This window comes from Tenrec ecaudatus, chromosome 9 (genome assembly GCF_050624435.1).
Source record: "Tenrec ecaudatus isolate mTenEca1 chromosome 9, mTenEca1.hap1, whole genome shotgun sequence".
NCBI classification, from domain to species: Eukaryota; Metazoa; Chordata; class Mammalia; order Afrosoricida; family Tenrecidae; genus Tenrec; species Tenrec ecaudatus.
Genome location: NC_134538.1, coordinates 105,787,103 through 105,799,326, shown reverse-complemented (window position 1 = coordinate 105,799,326; position 12,224 = coordinate 105,787,103). Strand labels below are relative to the sequence as shown.

At 38.8% G+C, this 12,224-nt stretch overlaps 1 protein-coding gene across 1 annotated transcript in view; it reads left to right on the top strand.

Moving 5' to 3' along the window:
* Window positions 1-12,224, top strand: part of VPS50 (VPS50 subunit of EARP/GARPII complex) — a 119,732-nt gene that overhangs the window by 29,024 nt on the left and 78,484 nt on the right. Inside the window, exons 5-9 of the mRNA XM_075558403.1 lie at window positions 554-607; window positions 1,487-1,557; window positions 2,239-2,356; window positions 2,445-2,480; window positions 5,626-5,708. Coding sequence (XP_075414518.1) covers window positions 554-607; window positions 1,487-1,557; window positions 2,239-2,356; window positions 2,445-2,480; window positions 5,626-5,708 — 362 coding nt within the window. The remainder of the gene's footprint in view (window positions 1-553; window positions 608-1,486; window positions 1,558-2,238; window positions 2,357-2,444; window positions 2,481-5,625; window positions 5,709-12,224) is intronic.

Below are 12,224 nucleotides of genomic sequence, written 5' to 3'. Positions count from 1 at the left end.
GCACAGTGTCATAGAAAGAACTGCTGTAATTCTGATTGGCACACGTTATTCATGGAACTAGATCGTGAACCTTAGATACCATCATGGTGTTCGAAAACCAAAAAACAAACCCAAGTGTTTTTGGAAGGCCCAGCCACTGGTTTGTCCTCTTACCTGGTGCAAAGGGTTTCAGTTTCTCAGAGGTTGTCTTCCCAAATTCAATTGAGTAGAAATTTATTTGGTTTAACCAGGTCACCTTTTAAAAGCCAAACATTTACCCTTAACAGATAATTAAACTTATGTGCATGTTAATTGGATCAGATGATACTCACATTATTAACAGTAGTAATGACCAATTTTTGTTTCTACTGAAGACCAGCTAATGAACTATATGCTTTATTGTACTGCCTTTAACTAATTTCAGCGCCAAGGGAAATGTGTGTATGAGTACCAGGATGTGCTATAAGAGTTATTGGGAAGATCTTATGGATCTTGTAAGAAATTAAATATAAAGTCTGACAGGAAGCATGTGGCCTTTCTTTTACTTCATTTGTTTGATTGCATGCTCTTATAGGTCTCTAAAAAAGTAGCAGATTTAATCCTTGAGAAACAGCCTGCTTATGTAAAGGTAGGATAATATTTGTTATTTTCTTTTCATAAATATTTTAAAGATGTTTTAGTGTTTCAAAAATGTCTGAGTTAATTTTTCATAGTAACATTTAAAAGCTGTTTGAATTTACAATGTTCAAATTACACTGGAAACTTAAAATATCATAGTCATTCTTTTGTCTCTCCAGTTTTGTAGCAACATATTTGGTATGTGTGCATGTATGTGTACATTAATATGTGCATGTATATGTATGCTTTTCTTTCTTATTTGGGCTACTTGCCAAATAGGAGTAGTGAAGAGTTTCTATAGCTGATTTTTAAGTAATCTCTCTGGTTTTCTGAAACTGTAGAAAGGCCAGTTTAAATGACTTCTCGGTGTACTTTGTAACATCAGCAATATTCGTTATTCAATGGCCATGCAACACTCTGCCTTTAAAATATGATAAAATTGGAGTTGTCTAGCAGAATCTCTTTTCATCAGAAAAGACATGAAAATCCACTGAGAATTCCACCAGTACTCACCCGAAGACGTTCGTTGTCTTAGCAAACAGAGATCCTATTTGTCGTACTCTCATTTACCTTGTGAGGCTCTGTTGGGTAGAAACATGTAAGTGGATATATGATTCCATGTTGGTCTTAAAATAGGTTAGGTAGATTTCATTCCAAGCAATACTACCAAATGTTTCGTCATATGTTACTGTGAAATCACTTGGAACTAGTCATTGTAAGGGATGGAGGGAAAATGTACTAATAACTTTCAAATTCAGCTATTTTTATTGTACTTTATTTTCCAAGCAGGCTTTTCTTCTAAACCCTAGAATTTTTTTAAGCGTACCCTATGACTAAGAAAGAAGAACCAGATATCTCAAAAAGTAATCTGGACTTACTCTTCCCATAGGAACTTGAAAGAGTGACCTCATTACAGACAGGTCTTCAGTTAGCTGCTGTTATCTGCACAAATGGGAGGAGGTATTACATTTGATATTTGTTTTTAAATAACTGTGTTAGTTGAGTTTTAAATAACTAAGTCACATTTAAATAACTATGAAATCTAACCTGATAATAGATGTTTTAGTTATGAATGACTGATTTTGTTCATTAAGTGAATACATACTACGATCGCAGATCACCCTGAGAAGCATGCGAGTATAGCCTGTGAGCCTAGTGAGGGGTTGACATTTTTTTTACATGTGTACAACAGTGCTAATGAAACCATCTGTGGTGAGGAGCAGTCATTTTAAGCCTTTCCCTGACTATTTGTATCAAACTCAGTAAGATCAAACTACTAGGAAAATTAAATAAAACCCAAAGACTTACAAAATACGGTCCCCTTCCCCTTATTATAAAATGTGTCAGGCTTGATATCCTTCTGTCAGTTTTGCTCGGACTGCTTTAAGTGTCTCTCTGCAGTTCCTCTACTTTTCTTGCCACAGACCAGTAACAGTCCTCTGATTGGCACCGCTCCACCCACGATCCTTTGAGCAGTTCTGGCTTAGACTGAGCCGTTGAATACATTAGTAAAATAGTAGACAAAACTCCAAATTTCAATAGTAATTGTGGCCCAAACCTCATTAGTTAGCCAAATGTTCTGTGCGCATGGTATTCTTATTGTACTAAGACATTAAAGTGATTTATCCTTCAATTTTGTAGACACTTGAATATCGCAAAGGAAGGTTTCACACAAGCTAGTTTAGGCCTCCTTGCCAACCAAAGGAAACGTCAGCTGCTGATTGGACTTCTGAAATCTCTGAGAACTATAAAAACATTGGTATATACAGGTGACTTTTTAAAAATTAAAGCTTAATTTCGTGGATGAAACAGATTTACCTTTGATTTTTTTTTTTTCTCCTCCTTAGCAAAGAACAGATGTCCGCCTAAGTGAAATGTTGGAGGTGAGCTAAGGAGACTTGGGAGCTTGGGTGATCCTGATAATATTATAAAGAAAAATAATAGTGGACAAAATTCAGATGTACATTTTAAATATTTTTTGGTATATATTGTATAAAGAGTAGTTTTAAACATGTCAAGGTACTTGCTATAGGGCATTTTCTATTCACATATGAGAAGGCTTCAAAAAATTCATGGAAAATGTAAACTAAGAGATAATGGATTTCTTTCCATGCACTTTCTAAAGCTCCTTCCTATATCCTTAAGTTGGAAAACAGAAGTGTATTTGTAGAGATGTAGGCATGTCCACTGCAGCATCACTTGGCTGTCTTGCATTAGAACCATCTTTCGAGTGTACCGTATGAGTGACTTGCCGTAAGGGCTGTGCCGTACTGTGCTCAGGTTCATATTTCAGATCGTCGTTGGTTTTCTGAGGGAGCCATCTCTTCGCTTTGAGGCTGTCCTAGCATTCTCTGCTCTGTAATAACGCTTACCAAAGCACGTGGTGGTGTGTGTGCTTCCCTGTAGCACTGGAGCTCCTTGGAATAGATACTTTGTCGGCATCTCAGCATCCCCATGGTTTAAATTGCATTTGTTGAATTTAGATATGAGCATGGGGACATTTTTCCAGGCTGTGTGTAGAATCACTTTATTTCTTCTGACAGTAGTTATCAGCTAAACTGAGAAGTCCATATGAAAAAATGCATTTGGCATGAAATTACCGTTCCAGTGGGAAACATGTTAATAGGTTATTCATGTTAAATTGTTTTCAAATTTTATTTATTAGAAATAGTTGTTATTAATGCTAGAATGGTTGAATGCTGATTATGTGTAGAATACACGCTGTTAGGGAAGATTTTGTATAACCATTACTGAAAAAAGGAGATGCTAGTAGTTGAAGAACACCTTTTCAAGATACAGGCGTTACGGCATATGCTATCGTCTCAGGGTGGCCATTACATCATAACTGAGGCAATAGCATTTTTTTCTATTCATTTTATACTAGAACCCAATTGTCTCTATATTTTACCATTTTCTATCATTGTTTTTTTTTAATATTTGCTTAAGATTAATATTTTTATTCTGTAAATTTTAGGTAGAGTCTTATCGATTGAATTATGGCAATGATGTATTTCTTTTATAACAGCACTGTGTAGGACAGGATTTTGTACAAAAGGAGTAGTGTCGTTCTAGCAGATACCTAAAAATAGAGGTCATTTTGGAATTCGATTCGTGAGTTGAGGCTGCAAGAGTTTTAAGGTGCTGTCTTAGGAATCTAGTGCTGCTATAGCAGAAATACCTTACTGACGGTTTTAACAACCACATTTATTCTCATAGAGTTTAGAAGCCTAGCAATTTCTGGATTCTTGAGCACCAGGGCCAAGGGAAGGCTTTCTCTGATGGCTGTAAGGGAAAGTTCATGCCGCCTTTCTGCATCTTGGGTCTGGCATTTCTTGGCAATCTCCATGTGTCTACATCAGTCCTTGTACTCTAGGAGGTTCTCAGCACAGGCACTCAGGTCAAAGGATGGTTCTTCTTGGTTGGTGGTACTCAGGTCCCTCTTAGGTGTTACTTTCCTGTTGTCTCTTGCAAGATAAAAGGTGATGTGGCCACACCCCAAGGAAATCCTTATGGCACATCAAGCCCGTAGCCTGAACTATTAGCCACCTTGGTTTCCAAGAGTCAATTCTGGAGTGTTGGGCTGCTCTTAAGGTATTCCAAGGCTATAGACAGCCATCCCAAGGTGTGGGATGGGGCTGCCATGCCCAAAGGGTAGAAGAACAGGGCCTGGAAAACAGAGCTAAAGACCAAGACCAAAGGACCACCACTCAGAAACTAGGAGACATGTCTAATACCCAGACTCCAGGATGAGAGCCCCAAAGAACCGAGGAGGACTTTCAGGCCCAGAGAACTATGTAAATTTTTCTGCTGGATTTTGGACCTGCTCTTTACCTGTTTTATTTTCCTCTAATATCTCTCATTGTATTAGAAGTGGCTTATATTGTACTTGTTCCACCTGATATACTTAGGAAACAGACAACTTGTATTCTAGATTTCATAGGTTCACAGATGAAGAGGAATTTTGCCCCAGGATGGAATAAACTTAAAGCCTCAACTCTTTTTGATTTAGATAATTTAAAAAGTGAGATTTTTAGCCGTGGAATTGATTTAATATTTTAAGGTGATGTGATGGTGGATATGTGTGTCGCATACAGCAAGGCCATGACATTTTGGGAGCTGGTGGTCATGGGATGAAACATGTCCCCTCGAGATAGGTGTTGTGAACCCTAATTGTAGGCCTGAAGTGATAATCCCCTTTGGGACTGGGTTGTCTCTGTGGTCTTAGTGAAGCGGGCTTAGGGTCGACGTTTCCTGAGTCAGCTGTCGCTTGTGAGATCAGCAGAGAGAGACAGATGCCAAGATGTATGGAGAGCCCCAAGGCAGCAGGAAAGAAAGAGAAGCTGAAGAGACAGGGACCTGCCCTCAGAGCTCACACACAGAGAGTGGCTTCCTCTGGTTGGTGCGTAGTTCAGGCTTTAGCTTCTTAAACTATGAGAAATAGATTCCTTTCTTTTACACGTAATTGACTTTATTTGGCCTTGTATTAGTTCTAAAATATATAATCAAGTGCATTTATAAATGTATTGGTGTATGTATAATGCATAAATATATGTACATAAATTAACCATGACCAGATCAAGTTTTGTCACCTGTCGATAATCATTTGCTTTGCTGTCCTGCTAAGACATTTGATCAAAAAATCTCAACCAAAAAATGAACTCTCTTGGACTTATTTAAAAAAGGGCTAAATCTCCTGCGCTTGGAGTCCCCAGTCTAAATCAGGATTTCTTGAACACACTGGAAGGTAGCAGGGTTCATGAATTACAACTTAAGCTAGAATCATCAAGAACAGAAACTGGCCACTGAATCAATTAAACATTTCTCTAAGTCCTTTATGTGGGAGTATTGTAAGCATTTTGGGAGTGTTCTCTGTAAGTCAAGGTGAAAAAGTACATTTCTGTTGTTAAACCATTTGCTTGCATTTGTCACTGCAGCAGTTGATAGCTATGTCAGGTAAGAAAGAGGCTCACCCCACGGATTTTAAGGGGAAATCTTCTAGCTTATTGCCATCTGCTTTCCCATCTTAAGGAGGAAGACTATCCAGGAGCTATTCAGTTATGCTTGGAGTGTCAGAAAGCTGCCAGCACATTCAAACATTACAGCTGCATAAGGTAAGGTGGGAAGGTAAGGCGGGAAGGTAAGGCGGGAAGATAAGGTAGTAAGGTAAGGCGGTAAGGTAAGATGGTAGGGTAAGGTGGTAAGGTAAGGCGGGAAGGTAAGGCGGGAAGATAAGGCGGGAAGGTCAGTTGGGAAGGTAAGGTAGTACAGCCTTTCATAGCTGACTTTATTTTCAGTTTTTAGTGTGGGCTGTGTGACATACTGTGTTAACAAACATCAAAAGTTATTGAACATTGAAAGTAAGAATACGTTGTTCTCTATTGGCATTCTTGTTTATGAATGAGCACTACAGTAAAGCTACAACTAATGCTTCTTAAGATTTGAAAGATTAGATACTGTATAATTATGCCTTTTGTCACCTCAGTGAATCTTTATTTTCCTATTTCCAATGGGATCTTCTCCAATTTTATCAAATAGTAAAGAAGAATCAATGAATTTATTTATACCTCCCATTACATCACTTGAAAATTCTTTTTCCTTAACTTTGTTTAACTTGTAAATATTGGAAGAGTTACTGCATCTTGTTAAGATCACTTGGTTTGAGTATTTGGCTCACGTAATAGGAATTCTGCAAGATTTAAGTGTGACAATATTTCATACAAGGGGGTTTAAAGATAATGGATTTTTTAAAAGGATGTTTTTAAAGCCCTCTTGCCTAATCACTAACCTTGTAATATTTAAGTGTTGGTGTTTTTAATGTTCTCTCTCTTTTGTTTAAGTTTTTATAAAATGTATAGTACAAAAACGGCTGTTAGCAGTTTTAACTTTTTGGTTGGCTTAAGATGAAGGGTTTGCATTAGTGGTGAAAGTTGCCAGGAAAGAGAAGTTATTATACCCTCAGACCTAAGTCTCTGTTGAATAGGTACAAACTAAACCCAGTCAATTTCAACTCAGAGTGACTTCAACTCATAGGACTTCTGAGACTATGAATCCATGTGGGAGCAGACAGCCTCATCTTTTTCCTGTGGAGTGGCTGGTGGGTTTGAACTGCTGACCTGGAGGGATGGGCTTTAGAGAGGAGGAAACTGAGGGTAGAGTGGAAGCATTGGGATCCAACACTGAGAGTCATGTAAGGCTTCTAGAGGAGACCCTGGGGTAAGAAGTCAACCAAGTCAAAATTTATAAGGAGCTGTGGATTACAGATACCAAAACGCATTGCCTTCCAGTTGATTTTGACACCCTGAGTCCATGACAGGGTAGAACTGCTCCAGGGGCTTTCTGAGGCTGTAACTTTTTGCAGGACCAAACAGCCTCATCTTTCTTCCTCAGAGTACATGGTGAGCCTTGTGGTTAGCAGTCCAGTGCTTAACTGCACATAGCTCAGGGCTCTTTAGGAGACACCTGGCACTCAGAAAAACTGAGACTCAGCCAGGTAAGGACTGGAAAGTGTCTATTGAACTTTCAGTAGCAGAGAAGTCACAGTGAAACAAGGAAAAGAGAAATACTGGGAGTGTTTATTGCACAGTTTGAAGAATGTAACCGGTGCCACTGATGAGGACCTCAGACCCTGCTAAATGGGAATGACTTTTGCTGGGTATATTTTCACTTAAAACAAAATGCTGTTTTTCAGAGGACATAGTGAATCTTTGGTTGAAGTATGCGCTGAAGTGTAAGATGAGGACATTTTGAAAGAGAGGAACAGTGTTGCTAACTTGAGGGACATTTTGTTCTAACATTGTTGTGTGGTGCCCGTATTGATGTCATTTTTATTCTGACCATTCACTTTCCTTTCTCTTGCTGTGCAGCCCTCCGTTCTTCCAAACACAATAACTACCTGTTTTTTTAAATCCTTGTAAGCTGTCGCTGATCAGTCAGGATTTATCAGCACTCTAAAAGTTTATGTAATTGACCTGAGTTGTGGAATTTAGCCAAAGGCAAGATTTAATCCATTGCTTGGACCTGAGTGAATCAGAGTGAAAAATGACTTGACACTTGGTATTCATGGGAGTCGTAATTAATTTCCAGCTGAATTTAGACACTCTCATTTTCTTTAACATTTACATTATTTTCCTTTCTTTCAATGCCTAGAGAATCATGAAATGCGTTCCCTTTGGAGGTGTTCTCTAAGGGGCATAGATGGCTTAGTGAGGTTGGGGTTCTAGGACGGCATACACCCCATGATCCAGAACCATTTGTGGATTCTAGTGTGGTTTTTATTTGGTGGGCACATTCATCTGTCAGGAAAATGTCCCTGTTCACACATCACTTAGTGCCCCCTGGGTAGGTCTTATGGCCTTGCTTCTTACTCACATCTCGGCTTTTTTGGAAGTAAGGCTTTTGGCCAAGGGGCAGAGACCCCGTGGTCTTGGGAGAAGCAATTGGAAGGGATTGCGAAGGACTGACTCTTAGGACTCTGAAAGTAGGGGGAGCTTGCACATACTTGCTTCTGTTGAAAAAGAGCCACGGCTTTTATTTCCAGTAGATCTGTTTATATCACTATTTACCTTTTCAAAACAATCATTGTAAATTAGGTGGGGGGTTACATTTCAAACATTAACTTTGTATTCAACACTTCAAACTACTAATCAGACCTCCACAAATAGTTTGTCCTTCATCTGTTCCTGAATCTCTCTTCTTCCACTTGTGGACTACTTAATATCTTCCAGTTCATGCATGTTGACACCTGTCAACAGTCTAGCCGCTTACTTTATCCACCCCTTATCCTTGTAACAGTCATCTGATACAATATTTGCCCTCTTTTCATTGCTAACTTTATTCAGTGCTGTGTTCTCCAAGTCCATCCATGCCTAGAGGTGCTTTGTGGTCTCGTTTTTGTCTGTTTTTAATACTGTTTGATGCATACTATTCCACTGTGTGTATGAACCATGGTTTCTTTGTCCATTCCTCTACTGATGGGTACTTAGGTGACTCCATCTTCTTGCTGTTGTGAGCTGCTGCAGTGACCGTGGGTGGGCTTGTCTGTTGGCATTATGACTCTTACTACTCCAGGATATGCACCCAGCAGTGGCTTTGCTAGATGGTGTGGAATTTCTGACTTTCCAATTGTTTGAGGTAGCGCTATATTGCTTTCCCCAGTCCCACCAGCAGTGTGGGTCTCCCTGCAACCTCTCCAGCATTTGTTGTCTGTTGATGGTGTAAGGTAGTGTTTCAGTGTTGCTTTGATTTGCATTTCCCAGGTGTCTAGTGCTCATGAGCATTTCTTCAAATGTTTGTTGGTCATTTGGATGTCATCTCTGGTGAACTGTCCGTTCCTGTCCTTTGCTGCCTTTAACTGGGCTATTCATCTTTTACTTTGTATACACAGAGTGCCAAGTAATATGATGTAGTTGGTTGAAATGGCAGAGATCTAGTGCCTCTTTGCTGATTTTTCCTTGAGATGAATTGTTCTGGTATCTTTAGTAAAAGATACTGATACAAAAAAAAAGATACTAATGTACCAGTTTTCTTGTACAACTGATAGGAAACATTTTTATATTGCTTGGCATATCTTGAGATTGACAGAGTCATATAGTTGGGGTTTACTGGGAATAAGAATCAGAAAGTGTTTATGCTAAAGTACATCTGTGAATGAAGCATTTAATTTCCCCACCCCTTAAATTGGTATACATTAGTTTGGAGAAAAGTTATTTTTAAATGTCAAAGCTGCTTTAATGTTTTTTCTTTCATTTGAAAGAAACTAATTGTGGGATTCAACATACATTTCCATCTCGTGTTGAAAGCTTTGCATACTAGCAGAACTAGTTTTTTGAATGCTATACCTTAACTTTGATTTTGGACATGGTATCAGGACAGAGCAGTCTCTGGAAATGGACAATCTTTCTTGGTGAAGTGCAGGGTCAGAGTTAAAGAGGAAGACCTTGAAGGAAGAGGACTGACACAGTAGCTGCAACAAAGCCCTTACTGAAAATGGTGAGGCTGTGTGGGAACCTGGCAGTGGTTTGTTCTGTTGTGTACAGGAGGGCAGCAGTTGGTGTTGACCTGATAGCCCCTAATAGCCACATACCTTAATTAACACTGACACCAGTGTACTTTAACATCACTCACTCACTCACTCACTCACTCACTCACTCACTCACTCACTCACTCACTCAGCCAGCTCACTGCCCCGGTGATACTGAGATGTTTTATGTACCTAGAAAGCCTTCTCTTTCTCCTGAGGAGCAGCTGGTGGTTTCAAACTGCGGAATTTGTAATTAGCTGTCTCACAGGTAACCCACTATGCCACCAGGGCTCCACAACTTTAGCACAGACATAGGTACTTAGTCGGTACATTTTAAGGTATCTCTATTTTTGTCAGAATATTAAGGTTACAGTTTAATGAATTGTAGATTGTAGAAGTTTTAAAATTCTTGGCATGTTGCACCATCTCGTATGCACCCAAACCAGATGTACCTGTTTGTTTTTCTTGTCAGGCCTTGGGATAGAAGTACCAGGACGTATACCTGGAGCAGGGCTCAAACACTTGAGTGTTTCTGCAGGCCTGTTAGCTAGATCCATTGACTTGATCCACTGCTCAGATCCCAAGTCTTTGTTGCTTGTATTACCTGGACTAAGTTATTGATAGAACCTGCATTTGTTATTTTTTATTCTAGCTCATTTCCCTCAGTTCTTACTCAAACGTCATGCCATATTAAAACAAATTAACATCTACACAATGGAAGAAACAATACTTAAATGGTCTTAAAATATAGAGATTTTCTTCTCTTTTTCTTTCTGTCTTCTGCTTGACTCACCCTTTTCCTATTTCCTGGAATATACCACTTTTATAGGTTACTTATTTTCTCCTTAGAATTTCAATGCTAGGTTAAATATCTTTTCCTTGATTTATCACTGCTGACTCCCCATCATAAAAGCAATAGGTATTTGATATACTTCTTTTTTCTTACTTCCTCTGTGTTTTGTGTTTTGTTAGTGACATTATTTTTACTTAGTCAGATTTATAGAATCTGTATTATTTTTGCAACTGCAATTAAGATTTCTGTTTTGTCAATACCTTACTTTTAAAAATTGAGCAAATCTCATTTACTGTATTACGGTGAAATATTATTAGCTACAGAGTTCAATAGAGTGATTAGATATCTAAAAAAGGAAAAGTAATCCTTTGTCTTGAATTCAAGATGTCCCAAACATCAAGATCTTAATCGTTTGTAATTTCTGTTGAAGCTTCTCCACTGTTTTTGAAGTCTTCCTCAGCTGTTAGCGTGCCCTAAAAAACAGTGTATTCTTCTCTTGTTTTTGCTCTTGTCGTGTTTCCCTACAGTTGTCTCTTAGAGGCTGTTTCTTTGGCTGGGGTGGGCAGGTGGATATCAGACACATGTGCGAGAAACTATCAGAGCATGATGTGACTTTAACTCACAAAAATGCTTAAAATAAAAGCGATTATTTTTCCGTCAAAAGGCATTATTCATTTGTCTTCTAGCGTCTTTTTTACTAGGTCAGAAATCAGATATTGTTTTCATCATCCTCATTTCACTGGAAGTGGCGGTCTTTTTGGGTTTTTCTCATTTTTCTCTGTGTTGTATATCTTTACAAGTTATCTGGAAAGGTTACCCATGTCAACCCTTTACCCTCTGAATGGAACAACAGTGAACACTTTTTTATTTAGTACTTACCAACATGAGATGCTGTGGTATTTCTTAGAATACGAGTGATTAATATGTGTTAACTTCCTAGAAACTTCTATTCACAGTCAGTTAATATGGAGCCTATGCTAATAAAGAGTAAATAAGTAAATAAATCATCATAGACATTCACATTGCAAATGGTTCATGTCTTATGCCCCTGCCTGAATGGGACACAGGGACATTTATAGGAATAGAAGTCGAAGCTAGAAGCTAGACACCATTAGCTAAGGACTGACAGAAGAAATTTAGATTTTAATAATGTTTTCTCACTAAGGCTTCATTTTCTTTAGCATTTACAAAGTGAATCAGAGTGCTTGTGATGGAACTGTAACTCATGTAATTGTGGAGATGTTTTGAGCGTATGCAGCCCTACCTAGTGGGCGCTGAACTTCCTTGCTTATGGAGGACTGGGCTTTGGCTTCTGAACGCAGTAAGGACAAATCTTAGTGGTCCCAGGGGTTTAGGAGATCTGTTGAAATCATGCTTGAGCCACAGTTGAAGGTCGTTGGGTTAGCTTCAAAGCCTTTGCGGACTGCTTTTCTCTGCTACTGTGGTTAGACTGGACCCCTGGATTAGGCCTCGGAGTTCACTAGGCTAGAATTTCCGGACTGAAACCTATCCTAACCAATGGCCATAAAGTATAGACTTAGCAGTCTTTTGCTTAAATTTAGCCTAGTGATTTTAGCACTTTAAGGAATCAAATGCAGAGCCCCAGTTATTGGGTGTTCAGAATCATGGAGCGAGCGTTAGAGCTGGAAGCAACCTTTGCATCCAACCCACCGTTATGGAGGAAACCGACAACCAACAATATTAAGGAGTTTCTCTTGTTAATAAAAGACCAGGAACATTCATTAAAATGCTAATGACTTTGTATCACCTGCTCTCTGTACTATCAGATTTGTACAAAAACCTTATTTCCAAGCG